This window comes from Cavia porcellus, unplaced genomic scaffold (assembly GCF_034190915.1).
Source record: "Cavia porcellus strain 051 isolate PalLab524CR breed Dunkin Hartley unplaced genomic scaffold, mCavPor4.1 scaffold_11, whole genome shotgun sequence".
Taxonomy (NCBI): Eukaryota; Metazoa; Chordata; class Mammalia; order Rodentia; family Caviidae; genus Cavia; species Cavia porcellus.
The window spans coordinates 42383940-42410456 of record NW_026947494.1 but is presented as its reverse complement, the minus strand read 5'-3'; the positions used below and the strand labels follow the sequence as shown (position 1 = coordinate 42410456).

General features: G+C 34.9%; 1 protein-coding gene across 4 annotated transcripts in view; it reads left to right on the top strand.

The window, feature by feature from the left end:
• The window catches only part of Arl15 (ADP ribosylation factor like GTPase 15), a 431626-nt gene that overhangs the window by 385933 nt on the left and 19176 nt on the right, over nucleotides 1-26517 (top strand). For 3 of the 4 annotated variants that reach the window (XM_063258139.1, XM_013152886.3, XM_063258141.1), the window contains one exon: nucleotides 22664-25500. The exons of the other annotated variant lie outside the window; for it this stretch is intronic. In XM_063258139.1, the coding sequence (XP_063114209.1) occupies nucleotides 22664-22816 (153 nt within the window). In that variant the 3' untranslated portion in view covers nucleotides 22817-25500. Of the gene's footprint in view, nucleotides 1-22663; nucleotides 25501-26517 lie in introns of those variants that run through there. 4 annotated transcript variants of the gene reach the window in all.

Here is a 26517-nt window from a genome sequence, read left to right as displayed (position 1 = left end):
ATGTATAGGTAAAAGTCACTTACATGCCTCATATCACCACCCTCTTCGATCATTCTGTATCATCATATTAATAGCAACCAGACACTTATCTTCTGATTAAAAATAGACAGTTGGCTCAAGCTGTCATTTTCAGGCATTGGCATTATATGATTTTTATTTTCAAGTGCTATTGTAATATTATCATTTTATACATGGAAAAATTTAGTATGTTAATTGTGAAAAGAAATAATTTTAGGTAAAATAGGACTATCCTAAAAAGTGTAAAAATTGCTTATTCCCTAGAGAATTATAAGTATGGGAGATAGTAATCCAAAGCATTGGCTAAAATAAATCTGGAAATTTTTCCTAGTTGATTGTTCCCAAGCTTAGAAAATGTTCTAGTTGGGAAATAATTCAAAAGTGGATTCAGAATAACATGTTTATTTTTTTAGGAACACTACTTTACTAATGTGATAACTACTTGTAATCATCATATACTGTCACTGATATGAATATTTCTATTGGAATCTCCAAGGGTGTATGTATATGTGAGTATGAGTTTGCGTGTTTTAATTTTATTTATTTATACTCACTTCTCCTTCACAAAAGGATTTGAGATTTTGTACTTGAGTGACTAAAGATAATGTGTAATTTATCAACAATTGTTACTTTTTTATTATTTTGTTGTGAAAATTTGTTTTACCTTTTCTTCTTAATATTAACAAATAAAGTAATAAATTAAAAAAAAAAGGATTTGAGGTAATGGACACAAGTTGATTCTGACAGTGGACATGTTTTCATATGACACTCTGAACTTCAGACTGAGGTGGGTGTTAATGACTTCCCTACTGTGAAGACTTTTGTTTCAGACATGAAAAATGAGATTGCAATTTTAGAGCTTAACTGTATACAGTTAGCAGCTCACTGTCCTGATCTAAACTGAGAGTTGAGCAGTTAAGAATTGCTGTAAATGGAACTATGTGGCTCAGTGGTAGAGCACTTGCCAAGTGTGCGTGAGGTCCATTGCCTAGAACGCATGAGGCCCTGGGTTCCATCTTCAGCACACGTGTGCGCACACACACACACAGACACACATACACACAACACAGAGAGAAAGAGACAAGTAGCTAAAATGGGAAGTTACTTTTTTAAAGTGTATACTCTAATTTATTTTAAGACATACAAATTACTTGTCTTTTGCTATTAGGTGAAGACCTTTTCTCTGTGACCACAAATCAGAATTCTGTGTTATCTCTAATATTTAATAAAACTAACCATTATTAGTGATTTTCAGCCTTTTGTTTTGAAAATAGGACCATAAGTTAAAAACAATGTATGACATTCCTCTCAATCCTTTATATTTAGATTTAGGTAATATTTTATCTAACTCTAATTCAGCAGTAATTTACTTTTAGTTATTTACTTTTATTTAGTCTTTTGCATTCCATTTAGTTTTTCATAAAAATAGAAATTCTTTTTCTGGGTTCATATTTCTTCAGTTGGTATCACATTTAATTAAGTTACCTAATGATAAAAACAAATATAATTTCCATGAAAACTCTCAAAAACAGAAATGGGCAGACATAGTAGAAAGCATTTCGCTAGCCATGAATATCCACTGTGCCGATACATATCATTATTGGTACAATTCATTAACATTCATTGTATAGACACCATCAAGCATTTTTTATATCATAACAGTGAAGATTAAGTAGAGATTAATCATGAGACCCTTTATTACAACTCTATACAATGCAGTTTTTGAAGCTACGTCTTTGTACTGCTTTACATTTAACCTTCATTCCCTCTTTTGGATTCATTACATGGCAAAACGTTAATATTGTGTTGTCTTCATATCACTTTTTGTCTGAGTATTTACTTACTAAGTAGCTGTCAGACATTTCCATTACCATGGAAGCAACATAAGGAACAGAACTTGTTATAGTCATTTTTGTATCCCCAAAGCCAAAAGCAATGACTGTGGAATGAGTGGATGATCTGTTTCTGTAGTTTTCCTTACTGCACTTACTTCATCCTAGTTTGAGATACTGACTGGGTGACAATATTTGCTAATTACTTACTTTAATCAAGAAAGAGCAGAGACTGGGAACCATTCCCTCTGGTGCTTCTAGTCTGCTTTTCCAGTTCAGTTCCTAAATATCCACTTGACTGCAGGAAAGGGCATATTGATCCCTACTTCTGAATCGCAAAGACTGAATCATTAACAAGGTCTTTGGTTTGATTTTTGCCCTAAATGTCAATTCAAAGCAAGGTTTCTCAACCTTAGAATTTTTTACTTTTTGGACCAGAGAGTAATTATTTGAGAGAGAGTAGAAGCTACCCTGTGCAACATAGAATGTTTAACAACATCTCTGGTCTATATCCATTAGATTCCAGTAGCTCCCACCCCGTATCCTTCCTCCACTGTGACAACCAAAAGTATCTCCAAACATTGCCAAATGTCCCCTGAGGGATATGGTTGCCTCTTCCCTCCCCTGGTTGCTAATTAGTGGTTTAAGCTCTTTGTGGGATGACAACTAAGACCCAAGGCCACACTAACAATGCTGTGGAAAATTTAGTCAACAGCTTTTTGAACCTTCATTTCTGGTGTTCTCTTTATGTCTAATTGTAATGTTCTCCAGACTTGGCTTTCACAGGCTTTATGCTGAGTTCAACTAGTCCTATGTGGGTTTTTTTGGCTAAAATTCTTTAGAACAGATTACCACTTTGCTTGTCTTGCCTCCGAATGCCTGCAAGCCTCTTTCCAAGCTCATATTTCTCAGTTGCCAGGATATTAGGCTCCTAGCTATATTGCCAGCAAGAAAAGAAATTCTCTCCCATGATTAACAACATTGCACTTCATTACAAGACCATTTGTTACCTGGCCCCCTTGGTCAGATGTATTATTAAGGTATCTCTGTCAGCTTTTTCTGTTTCCTCCCTCCCTGACTCTCCACACCTTTCTGTTTCCATGGTGGCTCCTCACTGCAGCCAGAAGACAAACTGCTGACAGAAACATCTCTTGAATACCTCTGCATCTGGACAGAGCCATTGGCACCCTCATTGGCGGCTGAGCAATGCATGGCTTGCTGTATTTGTCTGTCTCCTGTTTAAGGCCTAAGAATTCGAATCTGTTCCAACATCTAAATGTTGTCATCGTTAGGATAGAGTGCTACCATAGTATCACAAGGCCAATATTAAACATGTTTATTTGGGTGTCATATGTTAATATTTTGATTTACTACTTCTCCTGTTGCTTTATCATACTCAAGAGCTGCAAGACTGAGCTAGAGGACACAGTTCATTATAAAAGCCAGATATGGTTGCAAAATATAAGCTTTTAAATACTTTTGTCCTTAATAATTCTTAACCATTGACTGCATATATTTCTTCCCTAATATTTTTTTAATCAGAGAATGCCTTGAGTTGACCAACTTGAGTTGTGATTTAGGGAAAGGCAATAGTGGTGCAATATTGGTGGAACAGAAATGCTGGTTAGATCCCAAAAAATTAAAGCATATTCTCCCATTAGTTTGACCAAGTAGCAGTTGATTGAAGGATATTTGTGGCATGGAGCCTTGTATAACAGAAAAGGCTAAACATGAGGAATGCCTATTTCAAAATATCTAATAGAGTTTTAGGAAAATTCAAAATGTGAAATAAGGTCAGGAATTGTCATTCATGAGTAGCTAATAACAATTGTTTTATAAAATTCTTTAGGGGAAGAAATTTGATGCTCACTTTGAGGCAGTGATTGAATTTGAAAAATATCAGGTTTAGGGTCTTCTTTCCCTAGTGCCATTTTACAGAATCAAAGGTGAGAAAATACTGCTTTCTATGACAAAAACAAACTCTCCATGTTAAAATGTCTTCAGAGCACATCTTCTAATCTTAGTCTAAGAACTTAGCAAGGCAAAAGAGAAATAATCTAATTGAATTGATCCATCTCAGTTACTGAGCCAGACACAACTGTTGACAATTGATGAGTTTTTTTCCTTTTGGAAATACCCTTTAACTTCATAAAGTAAAGAACCTGTGCGTGTATGTAATGCCAGTATTCTGGAGGACTGAGGAAAGAGGATTACAGATTCAAGCCCAGCCAGGGCAATTTAGCAAGACTCTGTCTCAAAATAGAAAATAAAAAGGGCTAGGAATGTAGCTCAGAATGAAGGCCTTGTGTTCAATCCCCAGTATCACAAAAAACAAAAACAAAAAAGAGCTCATCTTAAGGAGGCACTTTGTAATACTAGGTTATCCACCCACCCTTTCACCTTCCCAGCCATTTCAGTATACACAGTGAATGGCTATTAAGTTTTAAAAAAGAAAAAAGAAAACTTAAAAGAATCAATTTCATGGTGAATGCATCTAGTTAAGCAAGCCATTTAAGCAACATTTTACTCGTGTGTAGCAGACCATTTTATAAGTTACTGATAGCTTTACAAGCCTGTGTTTCAGACAAGCTAATTGGTTGTCTTTGATATGTGTTTGGGGCTTTCACTCATTAACTCTCTTTCCTGTCTAGTACATACTGGCTCCCATACATACAGGTAGGACTCTTGAAATAACTATATTCTATTGCCAGAAAAGTTTTTCATAACTTTCCTCCTACTTACAGTATTTGCTTTTCTAGAAATAAAGGTAAATCATAATTGAGTATTACCTCAAATGTGAAAAGAACAGAATCAAGTATAATACCCAAAATGTGTTTCTTACTAAAAATGAATGCTCTTTTGAAAAAAATGGAAATGGTTACAGAAAGGAAAAAGAAGAGGAGAAGAAAATGATGCTATCTAGAAGCCTGGCTGCCCCTAATTAATGGCTGTGTTATAGACTATTATTGAAAACTCTGGTGCCTGCACCTGCATGCAAAGACAAGTGTACTGATGCCTCCCTTTTTGCATATGTCAGTGCTTTCCATTTTCTAAGATAAGAATTAGATGCTTTATTTGGACATAGATTAAAGGAATAGTTCAAATCATAAGTGTCCTATGGGTCTTGAGATTTCTGGAATGGCTCCTTTTTCCATGATAGGTTGTTTACTTTTCTCTTTGCAAAGGATTCATTGCAGCTGCCTGTAGGCATATGTGTAATAGAATTTAAACCAATTAGACCTTCAGTTTTGAAACTGTTTATAAAATCTCACCTCCTGCATGAAACTTTGCCCTGATTAATTAGAAAGACTGGCACCTTCTCTCCAACATTCAATTTCCTTCTTTCACTGACATTTTAATGTAAGATGAAGTACAGTCCATTTAGTTGTTTTTCACTATAGTTCAGCTATATAATATATTTTTAAACATAAATGAGTGTCCTTTATGTGTCCACATTTTACTAGGTATACTACTAAGGATAATTTTTTCATTGTCTATGATCCTAAGGAACTAAGGTCTCATACACATGAAAAACTTAGAGAACAATTATCCAAATCTAGGTTATTCTATAATTGGAAATGAAACTCACCAGACTTATGGAGATGGTTTATCCCCATTGAGTCTTGGTATCGTAACCCGTTATTTATATAGTATTTGTTATGCCTGTTACAAGAAGAATATAGTGGCTTATGTAATTAAAAAGCTCATAGGTTTGGAGTCTTTGGCACAGTTTGATCTAGAGATTAATGAATCAGTTGAATCCACTTTCCTGTAATTTTTTGGCTTTCTCTTCCTTCATATATTAGCCAAATTTCAGATTTCATTTCTGATTGTCCTTCCATTATAGTAGTTAGATTACTTCTAGCAGTTCCCAGAGGTATCTCCTTCACATTCATAGTGTGCAGAAATTTCTATGATGATCTTATGAACCTCTGAATACAACTGTTCAGCAAGTAGAAAAAATTATTTCAAGTATATCAACAAATAATTCCTCTTTATCTTATTAGTTCAGTTTGAGTTAGGTATTCTGTTTCCTTCAACCAGCCTCTTCAGGAATCCATAATTTGGTACTAAAGATAGATGTTCCAATTAATAGTCTCCAAAATGTGGAACTAGTTAAATAGACGTAGAAAAAAAAGAAGTAAGGCAGACTCTGCTGTCTGAAAATCTGATTATATAACACTTTGTTTTTTGTACCCTGATATGTGTCATTAACTCTTTTTTTTTTTTAATTTTTTTTTTAATCAGTATGGGGGATCAAACTCACAACTACCTGCATGCAAGGCAGGCGCTTATGCCGCTGAGCTAAATCCCCAGCCCCTTGTCGTTAACTCTTATAAATACAAAAATAATCAAAATATGACATGCAAGCTAGTTGCAGTGGTGCATACCTGTATTTGCAGTTTCTTGAGAAACTGAGGCAGGAAGATCACAAGTTTGAACCAATCTATTAACTGAGTCTGTTTCAACACAGAAAAAATAAATAAATAAAAACAACTGAAGATATAGCTCAGTGGTAGAGTACTGCCAAGGTTCAATCCCCAATACTGAAAAAAAAACCTGAGACATACCTAATCCAGTTACATTTCATTTTTACATTTATAACAGCTGCAGTCCTATACAATGAGAAAAATATAAAAAGACTCATGCATTCAATCAATAAAAAAGTAAAACAAATTGATATATAGAGTGAGATCCAGTAGAATGGCATTAAAATGTAATTAAAATTAAATGGTAATTAAACATCAGGAAACTAGGCAAAAGACAAACGAAACTCAAATAGAAAGGCAAAATAAAGATAAGGCTGGAAATAAGTGAAATCCAGTATTCTTTGAAAACACTGACAAAATAGGCAAACTTTAACAAAGTAAAATAAGATTTAAATTCTAAAATAAGATATGAAAGTGGAGACATTACTACCAACTTTAGGATGATAAAAAGAATTATAAGAAAATACTATAAAAATTGTATGCCAACAGATTTGATAAGTTAGATTAATCAAAAGCACACATTCCTAGAAGGACACAACTACTGAAATTAGTTTTTTAAAAAATCTAAGTAGACCTATAATAAATAAAGACATTGAATTAGCAATCAAAACATTTCCCACAAGAAAAGCTTTATTATTGTATTGCTAAATAATGCAAAACACTTAATGAATTAATAATTTTACTTGAACTATGCTAAAAGAAAAAAAAAACAATAAGAAAGAAGAGTTCCCAACTCATTCCACGAGGACTGAATTACAATTATGGCAAACCCAAATTAAAACATTACAAGAAAAACTACAGACCAACATCCCTTGTGAACATAGATACAAATGCTAGCAAATGAGTTCAGCAACATATTAAAAAAGGATTTTACTTATGATAGCCAAGTGAATTTTATCCCAGGAATACAAGGCTGTTCCTATATGTTAAAAAATCAATATAATACACAGTAGTAATAGAATCTGAATAAAATATACAGCATCTCAAAAGATGTAGCAAAAGCATCTGACAGATGTAGAAGTATCTTCTCAAAAGATGTATTAAAAGTGTATGTTCCAGGAAATTCACTCCCTCAATAAGACACGAGAAATCTAAACATAGGCTTGCAGAACATACCAGCAGTATTTGAAACAGCCAAAAAATAAACTAACCCAAGTGCCCATCAACGGATGAATAGATAAACCAAAAGGAATATATCCATATAATGGAATATAATTCAATCATAAAAAGAATTGAAGTACTGATAAATATTACTATGTGGATGAAGTTTGAAAACATAATGAAAGAAATGAGGCATAAAAGGCCATGTATTATGTAGTTCCATCTATATGAAATGTCTACAGTGGGCAAATCCATGAAGAAATAAAATAAAAGACAATAAAAAAGAAAATGATTGCCATGGGCTGGCAGAAAAAAGAACTAGGGAGGGGCTGGAGATTTACCTCAGCGGCATAAGTGCCTGCCTTGCAAGCAGGCAGTTGTGAGTTCGATCCCTGGTACTGATAAAAAGGAAAAAGACCAAAAAAAAAAGAAGAACTAGGGAGTGATTGCTAATGGTTAAAGAGTCTTTTCCAAAGGTGATAAATATATTCTGGAATTAGCAATGTTGGTTTCACAACTCTGTGAATATATTAAAAATAGCTGAAATGTACACTTTAAAAGAATGAATTTTTAAGCATTAAAATTACATATAAATACAAAGAAGTAATATCTGTAAAGCAATTACAGATATTAAAATATGTGCTAAAGTAACAGGAAATTAGAATTTTAGGGAAATGTGTCTACTATGAAAAGATATGTATGAAATGTGATCAGAATATATGGTGAATGTTATTTATTACAGTAAAAGACTCATTGCCTTTAATCCCTCTCAAAATACTCTCCCTGTTTGAAACACACTTATACCATCATTCTTGCCACTTTCTGAAACAGTTGTGGAAGTCTTTGTTCATGAGTGTCTTTATGAGGAGGAATAATTAAAACTATCATGAGTGCTGTTGCCAAGTGCTATCCAGTGGAAAGGCAGAGTTATACAAACGTTATACTGTCTCTTTTTCATCCACCTTACCTACCAGATCTGGCACATGCAACTTCTGGCTTTTCTCCAAAGTCAAAATGTCTCTGAAAGGTTAACATTTTGAATTGATTCAGGAAGTCCAGGCAGCCATAACAGTGCACTTAAATTGAAAGAGTGTCAGAACTGCTCCCAAGACATAGCAAGAGTGAAGCAAAAGGAAATATTCTGTAAAAAATGTTTTTATTTAAACATTCACGATATTTTTCAGTCACACCTACCTCATAGGTAATGATAACTTGTATCCAGGAGCAAATAGTCTTCTTTGAAGAACTTGAGGTTTTTTCTTATACAACTTTTTTTCCAAAAAATGGGCTTAATGTGTGGCCCCAAAAATTTTAGTTGAAAGCCACACCAAGTTCAATGAGCTGAGAATCTCAAATTGCATAGAATTATGATTCATTTCATTTGGAATGGAAAATTGCTTCCTTAATGAAAAATCATTTTTAACTCTGGAAGATTTAACATTTAAAGTATAAAAATGATAAAATATTAAACCTGCAGTTTTGATATTTTATTTAAAGTATATTGTATAGTCAAACTAGTAGATATTCTTTTTTATTTTCTTAAATTTCTTAAATTAAATTTCTTAAATTTCTGATTTGGTATTTTTCTATATAAAGGTATAGTAAGTTAGATTGTACCAGAACTTAAGTGCCATGGAATTTATAAGTTTAATGGAAGAAATTTTTAAGAATTCGCAACTGCTCAAGGATATTTTGATTGACATTCTAAAATACTTTTTAAAAAATTACATGTTTTGAATTTATAAGTGATGCTATAAAATGTTCAAGTGATTAAACAAACTCAAACAATAAATGGACCTAACGTGTATTAAGGCACCTAGAACACAATTGTTAAAACTTTAAAAATATATAAATAGACTATTACAGATTTTAAATTGAATAAAAAACCTCCAGGAAAAACTAGGTTTTAGACAATGTAAATTCAATAAATTATGTATTCATTTCTAAAACTGCAAAGTAGAAATAACTTGTGATGCTTAAGAGCACCAAAAATCTCAAACTGGACCCTGAGCCTAACAGGGTATATTATTAGGGAATTTGGTATGAAACTTGGTAGCTAGTTCTTATGACCTTTAGGAGGTCTCTACACACAAGAAACCAAGGCCAAACAGAAAGAAGAAATAAGATATGGCTTTGCTGAATTGACCCTCCTGCTGTTTTACCACAGTGTAAGCACCTGATATCAAAACTGGAGTCTGGCCAAGTTGGGAAAGACAACTTCCCTGTCCCACAGTGTGAGCAAAAACCAGAAAAAGAACAAGCCGAGGTCAGTCTGATTTCAACAGATACTGATGCCCCGGACTCCTCCTAAGCACTCCTAGTGCCTCCCTGCTGGACAAAGCAGAAAGCTGCAGAATGCTCTAGGCCAAAGATTGGCTTTTTTCCCCACTGTAAAGTGCTAGGAGTAAGCATTACAGACTGTGTGGGATGTACCTTATCTGTGGCAAATACCTGACTTTGCTGTTAATGGCATGAAGGAGGCCATAGATAATACTTAGTGAATCAGCATTTTATCTTCCAATAACATTTTATTTACAGGGAATTTATGGTGCCTGGATACTGTGAAGAATACATACAAAGGTTAATGTGATTGAAGTATCTTCTAAATTTAAAAGGTTTTTCAATACCCATGCCTATGGCATGCCTATAGCAGTGGGCACACAGAGCTCTGTCCGTTGGCACACAAGCCAAGTTACCCCAGCAACTGAGCATTAGATAACAGTTGTTTTTTCTAAACTAAAACCTCAGTATTCAGGTTTAATTACAGTGTTGGCACTTTGTGATAAATAAGTGGGTCTAAGTGGGTTTTGGGTTGCAATATAGGCATTCAATCTCTAAAAGCCATTACTATTTAAGGCATCCCCTTCATGTGATAGGACAGCTTCAGCTGGGTCTTAAAGAGGTTATTTGTAAGTTAATCTTTACTACCTGCAAATGGAGACACCTTGGATTGGAAGGAAGAGTTGGAATAAAGGTCTGTAGATAAAAGTCATTTGAAGCTATAGAGGGCTGGATGGCATAACTGGTCTAGAAGAAGGTATAGGTATGAAAATACTGGTATCTTCCAATAGTGCCTGAAGATAAGAAGCATCCATACCTAATTGTGCTCTCAAGTGATTGTCTAATAAGCAGGCTTCTTAGGTAGTAAATTAAAACAAGACCCCAGAAATACTAACAAGAGAAAATAATTGTAATTTGTTTTGTACTTTTAGATTAGCAGCGTTAAGTAAAAACAGGAGCAGTTACCAGACCCTAGGTTCTACCACCAAAGCAAATGAGGTCGTTTGGTTTGGCCATCCTGGGATATGCTAAGTTCTCCTGGGCAGTGAAAGACAGGATTTCTCTATAATTACTTTCACAACATGCAACATTCTATATATTAGGGAAGAACACATAATAATTTTGGGCAGGCCTTATAGGTAGTAACCTATAGTCATTTGCCTAGTGTTTATTTATTCCAAAGCCAAGTAGTCTGTACTGAACTTAGTTTCCATAAGAAAAAAAAGCTATCTCATGAGATACATACTTTTTGTTACACATAGTCTTCTTGAAATGGATATTTGTTTTAAATTTTCACACCCAAAATAATAGTATGATATTGGTTAGCATCAAGTAGTCCTTTTCTGGTCTTTTTTAATGCTACTCAGTAAAAGTAAATAATATCCATTCTGTGTTTTAATATCTTTGGAACTGTGGCATATTGGTTTTATTTTACTATTTTTGTCTTTAATGACATATTTAGTAGCTTTATAAGAATTTAAAAATCCTCCACGCAGTACAATGAAAGGGGAACAGCTGGGGCTGCTCTCCAGACTAACCTTTCTTTGAACAAGCTGCCAAGAATGCACTCTGAAGAATCTGAATGATGTCCTACCACTTTATCTCCAGACCTGACCTGGAGCCATGGTGTGGGCTAAGTTCTCTCTGACTTTGGTGAAGGTTACCAAGTTAAGCCTGTGCCAGGATTTTCTGTAATTAAGGCATCAGTGTCAGAGGTTAATAGCAAACACACAAACAAGATGCATACACTCAGTAATGTGCTGGTAAACATTTAACAACCAACTTTCTACAAAGAAAAAAGAACTGATTACTTGCACTTACAGATTTCTGTAGTGTGATCACTCAAACCACAACTAATTTTGTGACTTAACACAGTTTTGACACCCTAGTACCTGGAGTTGGGAAGAGAATGCTTATCATGAACTATTGCTTGCCTGATGTCAGCAGCCCTGGCATGCACCAAGAAACTGTCAATACAAATATTTTCCCTCACCATGGCATACACAGTAGGTATGTCTTCTCTAGGGATAAAAGTAATTAGGATGTAGCTGAACAAAGTCACACTCCCTTTTTAACAGTTATAGAAAAGATCCTGTAAAATCTCAGTGCAGGTTCTCTTAGCGTCCAGTGAACTGAAGCCCACGCTATACTTTTACCCATTTAAAACCAGTACAAACCTATTTAAAAACCATTACTTCTATAGTTCTTTGAAAAATGCAAACTATGCAGCAGGTATCTTTTGTAATTAAAATTATCAAAAGGTAAAAATGGGTTCATAATAATTAAGTGAATCACGTTCCCTGTGTCATTATCCTCCAACTTATGCTTTTACCTGTCAAGTCCTGTGACTGCAGCTGATCATCCTGACCCTCTGTTTTAAGACCATATTTTGGGGCTGGAGATTTAGCTCAGCGGCATTAGCTCCTGCCTTGCAAGCAGGCAGTCGTGAGTTCAATCTCTGGTACCGATAAAAAGGAAAAAGGCAAAAAAACAAAACAAAACAAAAAGACCATATTTTGTTGACTGCATTAGCTACTGATCTATCACTGTTGATGTGAAGGAACTAAAGTTGATGACCTAGACTCCTATATCACACCTGACCCCTTTTCAAGAGATGGGAAAATGTCCTTTATTTCTGAAGTCTCACTTAGAAGCCCTTTGTCAAGATATTTCTTATTCAAATTGTCATAAGAACTATCCTGAGTAATGTCTCTCATTTGGTTTTCTTCCTTCTAGCTAAAGTATTATAAAAGTATTAGAAATGAATGAAAAGACCCTTAGTAAACTGTCCTTTATGGTTGCTGAAAAGCCTAGGGGGAAATGTTATACTACTGTACAAATGACACAGACAGTGATCTGTTCAGGCTGTTGATGTCCTTGGTTTTTATTTTACAGTATTGAGTTCTCATCAGTGGGACCCCTTACATTAGCACACAGTAGAGCCTAGCTCTGCTACCTTTGTAGGCTTACCACAGTCTTATTCAAGAGAAGGTTGAGTGAATGAAATTATGGCAAACTAACCTTGAGGATGCTAGGTGTCAGCAAAAAAGCAGTCAACACAAATGATATGAGACTATTTACAGAACTAATAGAAAACTTCCCAAGCAGTTTCTTTTGTAATTAAAATTATCAAAAGGTACAAATGGTAAAAAAAAAAAAAAGGAAAAATGGGAAAAGAAACTGACATACAAATAAATGAGGCATATAGTACTCCAGCTAGCCATAACCAAAATAAATCTACACCCAGACATACAATGATCAGGATCCCAGAAATTTAACACAAGAACAGAATTTTAAAAGCTGTTAAAGAAACAGATCACCTATAAAGGGAAACCCATCACAATCACAACAGACTTCTCATCACAAATCTTCAACTCAAGAAGAGGCTGGAGTGAAGTATTTCAAGTCCTGAAAGAAAACAACTTCCAACCCAGATTGATGTGCCCTGCAAAACTATCTTTAAGAATTAGTGGAGAAACAAGATACTTCCATGACAAACAGCAACTGAAGGAATTCATTACCACCAAAACAACCCTACAAAGAATGCTGAAGATTATGAGACACAGAGAGAGAAAAGACCATGGTTTCAAGAACAGCAGCTGAGGGGGGGTCACTGAATGGGACAGACAATTGAATGGAGGGGAAAAATAGGCAGCTAACAGCAGAAAAATAGCATGGCAGAGACAAGGCAGTACATGTTGGCCATAACCATTAATGTAGATGGCCTCTGGAAGAGTGGATCAAGAGACAGGATCCATCAATGTGCTTTATACAAGGAAAACATTTAACTTGAAATGGGGTTCGTAGACAATCAAAAGAGAGAGACCAATGCTCCATGTGACAGGGAACCAGAAAAAAACAGGGGTAGCTTACCCATCAACTACAAAATGGATCAGAAAGACATGGCATTTTTCTACAATGGAAAGCTACTCAGCTATAAAGAAGTATAATTGTGAAGCTCTTGTAGGTAAATGGATGCAACTTGTGATTATGCTGTTGAGTGAAATGGTGCAGACTCACATAGGTGAGTATCATGTTGTCTCCCTAGTATAAAAAACTGAAGGAGTTAGTGGGATCCAAAATGTACAATAGATGTTGTGAAAGTGATAGGGAAGAAAATGTCCAAAAAGGGAAGGCAGTAGCCATTGTTAATTTCCTATTATCTTGTTTTGAATTCCTGTATCATTTTCATTGTTTTGTTTGCTTTGGTTTTATACTATCTTGTTTTGTTTGATTTTATTATATCTGATGGCAAGGGCAGCTATTTTAAAGATAACAAGATACATTGTTTGATTTTATTATGTCTGATGGTATGGGCAGCTATTTTAGGAGGCCAATCCCTTATCCGTTAGACAACTGGGGCTGGACAGATATTTTAAAGATAACAAGAGGCATTATGGTAGCCATTGTTGATTTCTTATTATTTTGTTTTGAAGTCCTGTATCACTTTCATTTTTCTACTCTGATTGACTTTGTTCTGTTTGGTTTCATTGTCTTTAAAATTAAAAAAAAAAAGGAGTTGGTTATCATCTGCCAGTTTTTCATAGGGACACATGTGTTGTTTCTTTACAGGGCTCAGGGGAAGTATGGAGGAAGCAGCTTCCATCAATAGCTGCAGGCCAGGGCAGGAGGAACCTGCATTCCTCAAGGGTTACAGGACAAGCTCCCCACAGTGCACAACCACCCCTAGGCAATGTTTTACGCTTAGGAAGGGTTTCTTAGAACTCGGAGTAGCATTTTCTATATTGTGTGGCAGAGTCTCACACAATTAAAAATTGTAATATATCATGATTCTCTTTTAATATCTTACCACATATTCATGTGGGTATAAAGCATGGGTATAAATACCCATGCTTAAAGCCTCTTTCATATAAAAATAAGCTCAGCCCAGGACACATATCACCTACAGGGCTTAATAACAAAAATATAGTGAAAATAAGCAGTTTATCATTATAAATAAGGTAATGTTTGAGGTTTTTAAGGATGAAAAATCATTATAGTTCAGAAACTATTCTCGTACCTCCTAAAAATTTAGTCACATTGGATTCATAAGAACTGAAAGTAAAATTTCTAAAGCTGAAGTAAGGGCAAGACAGAAATCAGTGCCCATCATATCAAGTTCATTAGCAATCTAATAATGAGGTAAGGACTATCCTATGATTTCACTACTGGAGGAAACAAAAGATATATGCTACCCCATGAGTAGATCACCTGTGATATTGTCACAGGTTTAGTAACTGCTACAAACATTAGCAACAAGGAGATAGTGTTGGTTCTTTTCTGTTAATTTAAGAGTTTATAATTAATGCAGTTATGAATAAAGGCATATGATAATGGTGGTCAGCCTACAGTAGACTGACAGTTAAAACAGGTTGGCTACTAATGGTGGCTTTGTTTTCCAATCTCTAGGGTGGACACATGGCAACTAACAAATACCCACTCTCTGTGGCTATCCCGAAAATAGCTAAATGACCACAGGTTGCCAGGCAGCTGTATTCTGATGTCATTCTGCAAGTGCTGTCTCCAGAGCCAACATGAAATAGTCACTGTCTCCTTCCAGCAGTTTCTAGCTAACCATGACATTCAAAAATTTGATAGAAGTATTCAAAAGATTTGTTTTCCCTTACAATGTCTCAAAATTTTTATCTTGAGAGTATGCCCTTCAAATAATTTTTATTTATTCAAACTATTTATTCAAATAATTTTTGAGACCCTGTCTCAAAAAAACAAAACAAAACAAAAACACAATTGTCTTTATCATAAAATACAGAACCTTAAATTATAGGCAGTTTTTACATTTTAAAAGCAGTTATCAGCTCTAACTATATTGTTTATATTGGTCAAGCTTAAAACACCATTCTTTAAGATGATACATTATAGTACATACAAGAACGCAAAGGTAATGGTAGAACAGTTAAATGTGACAGTAATTTTTATAATAATAATACTGGGGAAGTAAAATTTAAAGTTCAGGTTAATATAAGGAAACAAAATAAAAATGTCCTAACAAAAGAGTCAGTTACAGCATTAAATCTCCATCACCCTCTCTCTTGTACTGCATTTAGAAATACATATGAAACTTAATAATGGAGACCAATATTCCATCAGCGATCATTCTCTATTCTTAAATATCACAGTATGTCAAATCTTGTTTTTAAATTGATATTATAAATTGTAGGAATCCTTTGACTACTAGTGGCATGAATATGGTAATTTAGGTAACCACTTAAATTACAGCTCTGAGAATTTCAAGTTTCCTAGCCATATTTGTCAGCTTAGCACAGTTAGGCTCCTTTATCCAGTGACCATCGCATTATCACAGCTTCCATTGCCTTTCCTGTTTAGGATTTGGTGGAACAATTTCTGAACATACCTACCGACAGACATCTTTATTTTCTTCCAACTGTACCTCATGATTTCTGTGTATTTAGTTGCCTAGAAGCCTACCTAATGATTAACTGAATCTCACTTTTTTGTTTCTGGCTTGGTATGTAGAATATCACAGATTACTAATTCATTTTGTTGTCATTTAAATTCAGCGTTGTTTCATATAATCTGTAAATGTACTCCCAGGATCAATTCTATGAAATTTTTAAGTGAATTACTCAGAAAAAGTGTTGTTAATAAGATATGCTTACTGGCTTGTATTTTTCTTTGTTTAATATTATTGAATGTCTTATAGCTGGTGCTGTCCCCCATTACTAGCAGTAATTAAAATGCTCTCTCTTGGATATGAGGTTATAAAATGTAACAAAGTTACAATTTCCTTTATGTGCCAAATTTTGAGCATTATGTGCTGTTGTTCAGTTGATGAGAACATTATGGGTCAGATCCCAGAATCCAACCAGACATGGGATGTATACATTGGTAATATTAGCACTCTGGGAAGCTGAGGTTGAAAAATGAAAATTTTTCAGACTAGCTAGACAACTTAAAGACTTCACAAGAGAGTTCCTGCACACCAGCAGAGGCCTGGGGAGAGTTTAAGCTCATCCCTCCCAGTAGTCAAGGACCTGCCCAGCTTCCAGCCACACTAAACTAGGCTTGGGAGGTTTTGTGGCCCAGGCCCAGTGACCTTCTTCAATCGGGAGTTGAGAACATGTGAAGTGAGTTCCAGCGCATTGGTGCTTGCCCGGGGAGAGTTTTGGACCATGATCCACAGTGGTTAGGTGCCCACCTAGCTTCCTACAACACTGGAGGTGGCACGGGAAGTCCTGTGGCCTTGACTAGACCACACTCAGCAACCTTCATTCAGTCCCAGGAGCCGAGCGCATAGGAGACAATTTCCAATACGCTGAGGGGAAGATTTGGAATATCACTTGAAACACGGAAATATAGGAAAATGACAAAACGAAATACCAAAATGCAATCTCCAACCTCCAGCCCATTCCAAGAAAGCCTAAAAGCCATGCACATAGAAGAAAATACATGCCATACATCTGAAATACCTGAAATAATAGCAACTGGAATAAAGAAGCAACTTTGGGAAGCTTTAAAGGAATTTAAAGTAGAAATAATCTCCCAGGTAAAAGAAAAAATGATAAAAGTAATGAAACAGATGCTGAACACATCTAAAGAAGACACAGTTTAAAAATTAGAGGAACAAAACAAAAAGATAGAATCCCTAGATGAACAATATAAGAAACAGAATACATGAAGCAGATTCAAAGACATACAGAAAATCAAAAATTCCATTGAAAGTTGTCAAAACCACCTCAGTGAAAGTGAAGATAGAATTTCAGACCTCGAAGACAAGATTGCAGCTCATGAACAGGAAAGGAAAGATCTTTTGAAAATAACAAGGGGTCAGGAAATAACAATTCAATAGCTGCAAGATGATGCAAAGCAAAACAACGTAAGGGGATAAGTGAAAAAGAAGGGGACAACATAAATGATATCAGGAGGCTATTTGCAGAAGTAATAGCTGAAAATTTCCCAAACATGAGAATGGAAACTGACATTAGGAGTAGTGAAGCATATAGACTCCAAATAGCCATAACCAAAATAAAACTACACCCAGACATATAATAATCACCATCGCACCATTCATCATAAGAATAGAATATTAAAAGCTGTCAGAGACAAGAGACAGATCACCTATAAAGGAAAAACTATAAGAAGCACAGCAGACTTCTTAACACAAACAATGAAGTCAAGAAGAGCATGGAGTGAAATATTTCAGATCCTAAAGGAAAATGAATTCCAACCTAGACTGATGTACCCTGAAAAACTGTCCTTCAAAATGGATGGAGAAATCAGATACTTCCATGACAAAGAACAGTTGAAGAACTTCATGATCACCAAACCAACCCTGCAAAGAATATTGAAAGACATTCTAGATATACATATGGAAAAAACCATTAAGCAAGGCAGACAATTAAACAGAATGGAAAGATAAAGATGCAACAGCAGAAATATAACATGTCAATAATAAACCAAAATATGAGTTATAACCATTAATGTAAATGGTTTCAATTCAACAGTTAAACGATACAGACTGACAGAATTGATCAAGAAACAACATCCAACCATATGCTGTCTACAAGAAACCCATCTAACCCAAAAGGAAACTCACAGACTGAAAGTCAAAGGATGGAAAATAATACTTCATGCAACAGGAACTAAAAAAAAAAGCACAGGTAGCTATTCTGTTTGCAGACAATGTGAACTTAAAACCAAGAATGATCCTAAAAGATAAAAAAGGTCACTACATACTAATTAAGGGAAAACTTCAAGAGGAAGAGATAACAATCTTAAATATATATGCACCAAATTCCAGAGCACCCAGTTATATAAAACAAGTATTAACTTGTTTGAAAATCAAATAAGCAATACCACAATTATAACAGGAGACCTTAACACACCATTGACACCAAGGGACAGATCAACCAGACAAAATCAGCAAAGAAATAACACAACTGAATCACACCTGTAAACAAATGGACTTGATAGACATAATACAGAGTGTTCCATCCAACAACATCAGAATATACATTCTTCTCAGTAGTACTTGGGACATTCTCGAAAATAGACCATATACTAGCCCATAGAACATATTTAAGTAAATGCAGAAGAGGTGAAATTATTCCATATATGTTATCAGATCATAGTGCCATGAAACTAGAAATTAATGATAAAAGAAACTCAAAAACCCTGCAAACACATGGAAATTGAATAATGCACTCTTGCATAATCAGTGGGTCATAGGGGAAATTAAAGAAGAAATTAAACAATATCTACAAGCAAATGAAAATACAAGTACAACTTACCAGAATCTGTGGCATGCAATGAAAGCGGTCCTCAGAGGAAAATTTATTGCACTGAGTTCCCACATCAGGAAAACAAAATGAATACAAATAAACAACCTGAGCATCATCTGAGATGAATACACAGTTTTCGGATGAAGAAATATAAATGGCAAATGCTTTTGTTCTTCTGTTTCCAGTGGTTCTATCATGTTGTGTCTTACTGGATTTTAATATGTGTGATAGTATAAACAAATTTTGGGGGGGCAAATAAATACATGAAAAAATGTTCAGTGTCATTAGTCATTAGAGAAATGCAAATTAAAACAACACTGAGATTCCATCTCCAGAAAGAGTGGCCAGGATCAAGAGAACTACCAACAATAAATGCTGGAGAGTCTGTGGGGGGAAAAGGAACTCTTCCACACGGTTGGTAGCAGTGTAGACTGGTGCAACCATTGTGGAGGTCAGTCTAGAGATTTCTCAAAAAGCTGGGATTGGAAGTCCGATTTGATTCAACTATTCTGCTTCTAGGCATATTCCCAGAAGAACTGAAAACATCATACCACAGTGGTATATGTAAACTCAGGTATATAGGAGCACATTTTGTAATAGCCAGATCTTGGAAACAACCTAAGTGTCTATCAACTGAGAAATGGTTAGAAAAGTTGTGATATTTTTACACAATGGAGTACCACCCAGCTATAAAGAATGATCACATTAAGATATTTATAAATAAATGGATGCAACTTGAGAACATACTCATAAGCGAAATAAATCAAACTCATGTATAAATACCAGATAATCTCCCTAGTGTAAGAAATGGTAAGAGTTTATGGTAACCATGATTCTCCATTACATTGCTTTGAAGCCTTATAATGTTTTCATTCATTAGTTGGAATGGTTTTATCCTGGTTTGTTTGATTCTATTATCTGTGAGTGTATGAACAGCTATTTTGAAGAAAAAAGACATTAAAATAGCCAGTACTGATTTAATATCATCTTGCTTTGAAGTCCTACCATGCTTTTGTTCTTCTGTTTCCATTGGTTCTATCATGTTGTGTCTTATTGGATTTTAATATGTGTGATAGTATAAACAAATTTTTTATGGGCAATGAGATAATATAGTAGCTATTGTTTATTTTCTGTTATTTGGTTCTGAATGCCCTGTAGTATTTTCATTCTCTTGAATGATTTTATACTATTTTGTTATGTTTGATACAGTTGTATATGAAGGTATGCACAAATATTTCAAAAAAAGAGACATTATGGGTTGTTTTGTGGTGAAATACTGTATTGCTTAAATTGTTCTGTTCTGATCTGCTTTGTTATGTCCTCTTTTGTCATAATCTTTTTAAAATAAAAAAAAGAAAAGAAAAGACCTCACAAGACCCTGTCTCAAAATTTTAAAAAATAATAATCTAAAAAGTACTGGAGATTATAGCTCAGTGCAAAGGCCCTGGATTCAATCCCTAGTAGCATGCATGTGTATACACACAGGTATCGTAAATATAGCAGTTTCAGTTTCTATGCTCAGTAGTGCAATCTGAAGCTAAGAAGCAAGGAGATTTAACATCTCTTCTTATGTTCTTTTCCTGTTTCTCTGTCCAGCTCTCCAACTCTGTCCTAGGGCTTCCTGGTCAGCTCACTGGCAGTTTCTCCTTATGTGGGGCAGGGCTCGTGTCTAGTGTTGATTCTCACTAAGCAATTTCAGATTCATTTGGAGATAAATTGTTTTCAGATCCCTAAAGAAAATAAACTAAATAAACAAAGTTTGTATTTCTGATTAGATAATCCTCTTAATATGATTCATGAAATATATTGATTTAAAAAAATTTGTTCTGGGGTTATAGATTCATTTTCTGATCCATAAATAAAATTCTCATTACTCTTCAGAATCAGAAGTAATGAGGGTCCTTCAATTCTCATGGGCTTCTTTTGTTTAAAATTTATATTTATTTTGAATTTGTAGGTCTTTATAAGAGGGCTTTTGGGCACACTTAAACTATAAAATGTAAGCATTTTTATAATTCCTAAATGAGCATAAAAATAATATTTCATATATCATACATCTTTTTGCTCATATGAAAAATGTGCACACACATTAATATCAGTTTGGGTAGTGACTGTGCTCTTAAGTGCTTATAATAGTACTGGCAAAATGAAACCTCATTTGGAAATGGCATAAGACCCTTTTTTTTGAGGGGACATGGACCCTGACTGAAGTAAAATCCTGGAATTTTCTATGGCACATGGGATTTGTTGGACCAACCAATAGAACTTGTTGGCCAAGAATGCCTTTGAACAATGCCTCTTCTGCTATTGCTACAGGCTACATTTTATGTTCTGTAAAACTTTGTTTGACAGTAAATACAAAGTTGTGTTCTCATGTGATTTAGGATGTCTGAATGAGGGGCTTTGTGAGGTTTGGACTTTATTGTATCCTTTGAGAGAGGATCACCAATACCTTTGGGATCACCAATACTCCTGAAAGTCTGAACAACTTGATATTGAATTATAGGAGTTGGTAATACTGTATCCTCTTAGTATCACAGCCAGTATAATAGGAGTGGCTCGTCACTCTTTAGGATAGCAAATATGACACCCCATATATCCTATGATAAGGTCTTGATTTTTTCCTTTCAGAAAATTCAAGACTGGAAGGAAAAATAACTGGCAGATTATGCATGTGTGTAAATTTGTCGGTATATGTATATATTTGTATACTCATGTGCACATTTACTCAGTTTCTGTCTTCTTTCCAAAAAACAGTTTTCCTAGGTCTTAGAAGTAGACACTACAAATTTAAAATAGAGAAAAATGTGATTTAGATTAGAAATATTTTTATGTGCTTAATGATCAAAGTAAATGTCTTAATTGCTATAGTACATACTATAGGTTATCACCAATATCTTTTTATAAGACAGTGTCTCACTATGTAGTTCAGGCCATCTTTGAACTCACTATTTAGTCCAAGCTGGCCTCAAATTCACAGCAATCCTCTTGCCTCAGTTTCCCAAGTGCTGAGATTAAAGCCTTGCATCCCCACACGTGGCCTTTTCACCAATTTAATAATTCATAAGTCTAAGATAGTAAAAAGCAAAAAAAAAAAGATAGTAAAAAGCTAGCATTATCATTATTATTATTCTTTTGCTAGCATTATTTTCACTATATGGAAACTTTCTGCCAGACATGTTGGTGTACTCCTATAATTCCAGTACTTTAGAAGGCTGAAGCAGGAGGATCACAAGTCAATCCCAGTCTCCACAACTAAATGACTTAGCAAAACTTGATCTCAAAATAAAGAGAAAATTTTAAAAGGAGCTGATGCAATGCAAAGGTCCTGGATTTGATCCCTAATACCACACACACACACACTTGAAATTTTAAAAGTGTCTGCAGTATAGTGTGATATATGACAGAGTGCATATAACTCTGAGACTGCATCAGACCTCCTGTGCTGTGGAGGGGATAGATGTGATGATGTCTTGCAAGCAGATCACCCCGCCCTAAAGAAAACACTTTCAGGTCACAACACATACCTCCATTAAACCAGCAGCTATGAATAGCATTCTAGAAAATCCTAGATATGATAATTCATATAAATTCTTGAAATCCCCCTACTTCATCATTCACAATTTTGGTATGAGACACTTTCTAATATAAGCAATTAACATATCTCTTTTTTTTTCTCAAGATCAAAAAATATTTTGAACTTGAACCACTTGCACGAGGAAAACGCTGGATTCTTCAGCCCTGCTCACTGGATGACATGGATGTGCTGAAAGACAGCTTCTCTCAGCTGATAAATTTGTTAGAAGAAAAAGACCATGAAGCTATGAGAATGTGAAGTCTGGCAGGAACAAAGTGGATTCCCAAAAGGCCTTGAACCTATCATATTAGTTTCTTGTTTTAATTTTATGTTGTTATCAATACTATCATGACTCCACTGTCTATTTCATTAGTTATTTCGAACTCTTTTCCCTATGTTAAAGTGAGTATTCTGTAAGTCAGGTAAATTATCAGCAGCATTAATGTCAAGTACACACTACTGAGAGAGAATTTATTCTGTTTACCACTAATTATCTTCACCGCCTGTCTCTTCCTTCTGTTGTTCTAAGCATCTCTAATCAACTTTGTGCAAAAATGGATGGAATTCATGGCTCACAGAAAATCAAATCCCTGATGCAGAACTCAGAAATATTCAGTACCTTGACTCATTTTCCCTGATTTGGGAGTGGAGAATTATGTCACTGGGACTCCGCATAATATGTATGTCTTTTTCAAGATCTCTTGGGATCTGTTTTTTTGTTTTGTTTTTGTTTTAAACTCTATCTTGTTTACTTTTTTATATACTGACATTATAGAATATGAGTGAAAAATGAGTACCAAAAATTTTAATTTATCATCTTACCATAAAGGAATATTCTGCCATAGTAAAATTATCTTTGAAGAATTTAAAGATCAGGTACACAATGTTTACTTGATTATATCTGAGGTCTCACTTTCTTCCCTCTTTTAAGAGCTAAGATACTGATTTAAATTTTGAAGAGGGGCTGGGGATTTAGCTCAGCGGCATAAGCACCTGCCTTGCAAGCAGGCGGTCGTGAGTTCAATCCCCGGTACCGGTAAAAATGAAAAAGACAAAAATAAATAAATAAATAAATAAATAAATTTTGAAGAGTTGGAGGAAATTTAGGCACAATGCATACATCACTGAATACATTTGATTATATCCTCAAATAGTTTAATGGAATAATCTTCATTAAATCAAACTGCAATGTAGTACACATACCTTTTTTCTAAAATTCAAGTGTTTCAAATAGAGAAAATAATTTTTAAAATAATAGATTAAAATTTTAAAACAGCCAAGCAAAGTAAAGTTTATACTCATTTGAGTTTAAGCTGGAATGGACTTGACAAAGATATCGAAAACAGAATCATCTATATAAGTGCTAATGTAATTTAATGGAGTCTGTTAAAGCCTCCGTCTAGTAGTTAAAGGTCTATCAGTATTTCTAATATAAACCTCTATTTTCAGGGGTTTCAATGTGCCCTTAAAAATATGCTGGGGCTGCAGCAGATAAATAATTTGAGGGCCTGGATTTAGTCCTTGGAATTAATTTTTTCCATGCTATTTAAATTATAAAATTGCATAGAGATAAATGTAGTTTTAGTAAGGTTTAATGCCTTTGACCTTTTCTAAATCAGGAATAATCTATATAATATGAGGTTCATAGATAAAATATTCTTTGGCACATTTTATAGATTTTGACCACTTATTAAAATACAAAGTGGCCAAATAATAGAGAACTGCTTCTTACACCTGAGCAGTAATTTTTTTTTAAGAGTGTAGATTGATACCCAAATACCACAGATTTCCACTATATTAAAGGTAATATAAAACCTGGTAGTTCTCCAGCTGATGTACTTCAGACCCTTTACATCATTCAAAAGCAGTTTTGTGATTTAATCTTATAAACAAATTTTAACGACATCATCACCTTTGAAACATCCAACACTTTTTTATGCTCCCCCTCCACTGTCACGGATCACGAAAGATCCATAGTATGCACAATTTTGCCTGCAATATTCTTGAATATTTCTCACGTTGTAATAATTCATGAGCAGCACAGAACTTGTATTCTGATAACCAGTTACACAATTCCTTATTTTATTTCGTCCTATTTTGCTCATCTTCTATGAAACAATAAGTGATTATTGGGGCCTTTCTTCCCCTGCAAGTTCATTAAATGTAGAATGTTGTCTTTTTAAGATACTGTGACTGAGTGCGCCCAAGCCATCTGTTAAATGACTTCCCCCGTTGTCTGTGTGTGTTCATGTGCGCGCCAGTGATGGGCTTCTCCTCAGACCCAAGACTGTCTGAGGCGTCTCAGCCGTCAGAATGAAAACATTATCAATCAGTACCCAACAACAGCTGTTTTTGACAAGTTTCTGTCTGACGCCTAATGCTTTACAACTGTCAATAAGGCTCCTTCTTTGTCTAGCAGGTCGGAGCTCACTGTCTTGCTGCTTTCAGAGCGGCATCCTGTCCTTGTAACCCTAGAATTCGCAGTGGTTTGGAAATCCGTGTGGGGGAGGGGTGGGGCCTGATCGGGTAGGTGGGGGCTGGGAGGTGGGGGTGTTCGTCCTGTTCCTGCTTTCCAGTAAAGTGCCACAGGTGTCTTAGTTTGAATATTCAAAAATTATATAGGGAAAAGTCTGTTGTGTATTTCTTCACTTAGCTTCTTGTTATATTTATGGAAGTTACCAGTTTTTGTACCTTGTTAGCTACAGCAGTTGCCTTTTTAAAATGGCAATTAATTTATATAAAACTTTGTATCTACTGTAGTTTACAGTATTGGTTGCTATTAACTGCCATATTGCCCTGTCTTTCTATTAAAAATACTGTCTATACTTAGGGATTCACAGATTCATGTGGACTTTTGCCAGGCAAGAAGAACTTGCTATTATCCTTGATTTATATATGATTCCCACTGTCTTCAAATGAAAATAAACGCTGAGTAGAACTGGTGTTTTGGGACTGACTCCTTTCGTCGTCAGCATTGTGAATCCTAGGCTTCTGTTTATATTTGTGTGGCCTGTTTAAGTCTTCAAAATAAGTTTTGCTGCTTTGGAGCCAAAATATATTAATTCACATTTTTTTGAGCCATTGTGAAAACCTTAACAAAAATAAGCGAGCATCTTCCATTTTGTTTTATCTTCAGCCGCAATTTACTTTCAGGGTGCTGTTCCTTCAGATTAAGTGAACAGGCTTGTGATGTTAAGTGTCATCCTTCCAAGGGTCATTTTGTAATACTGGTCATAGAAACAACTCTTAGGTGTAGCACTGTTTGGCACTGTTTCTTTCAATGGTGATTGAATACTTTAAGAAATTGGAAGATTTTTTAATTAAGTGGAAAAGAAATACTGTGTATTTAGAGTTCCATCCCCAAGAATAAAAGTAATCTATAAATGATAGTAGGAAAGTAAAATCAAATAGTAGGTGGATGGAACAAAGGGGGAAAAAAGGAAAAGACAAAAACAAAAAAAAAATACTTAATAGAAAATGAAAAATGTAAATTCTAACTCTTGTTTGGTTCCAAAATGGAATATTATCTTTACCTTTATTCTTTGACTATGAGAGTTTAGGACAGTTCACTTCTAAGCAAGAATGACCTGCATTCTCAGTCTCATTTCTAAAGTAGGGAAGAAGCAATCATCAATTTCTTTCTTTTTTTTTTTTTTTTTTTTTTTTTGCAATCATCAATTTCTTAAAACATCTCAGACTTATCCAAAGAACTATAGACAGAAAACTATATGATTTGGAAGCAACTGTGGTTTTTCTTCATGTCCAGATTGCATATATACTCTTGAAAATCCAAAATTCATGCCAGCCATCGTGTTTATAATTTTAAAGTGTGTTTTCATTAACCTCCCAACCTAATGGAACAAACAGTTATGGATGAAAGGTATGTGTGGGGAAGTGGGGCTGGAAGTGAGAGTTGCCCTTTGGGATCCCTCATTTTCAGTGTGTTTGAAAGGGAGGGT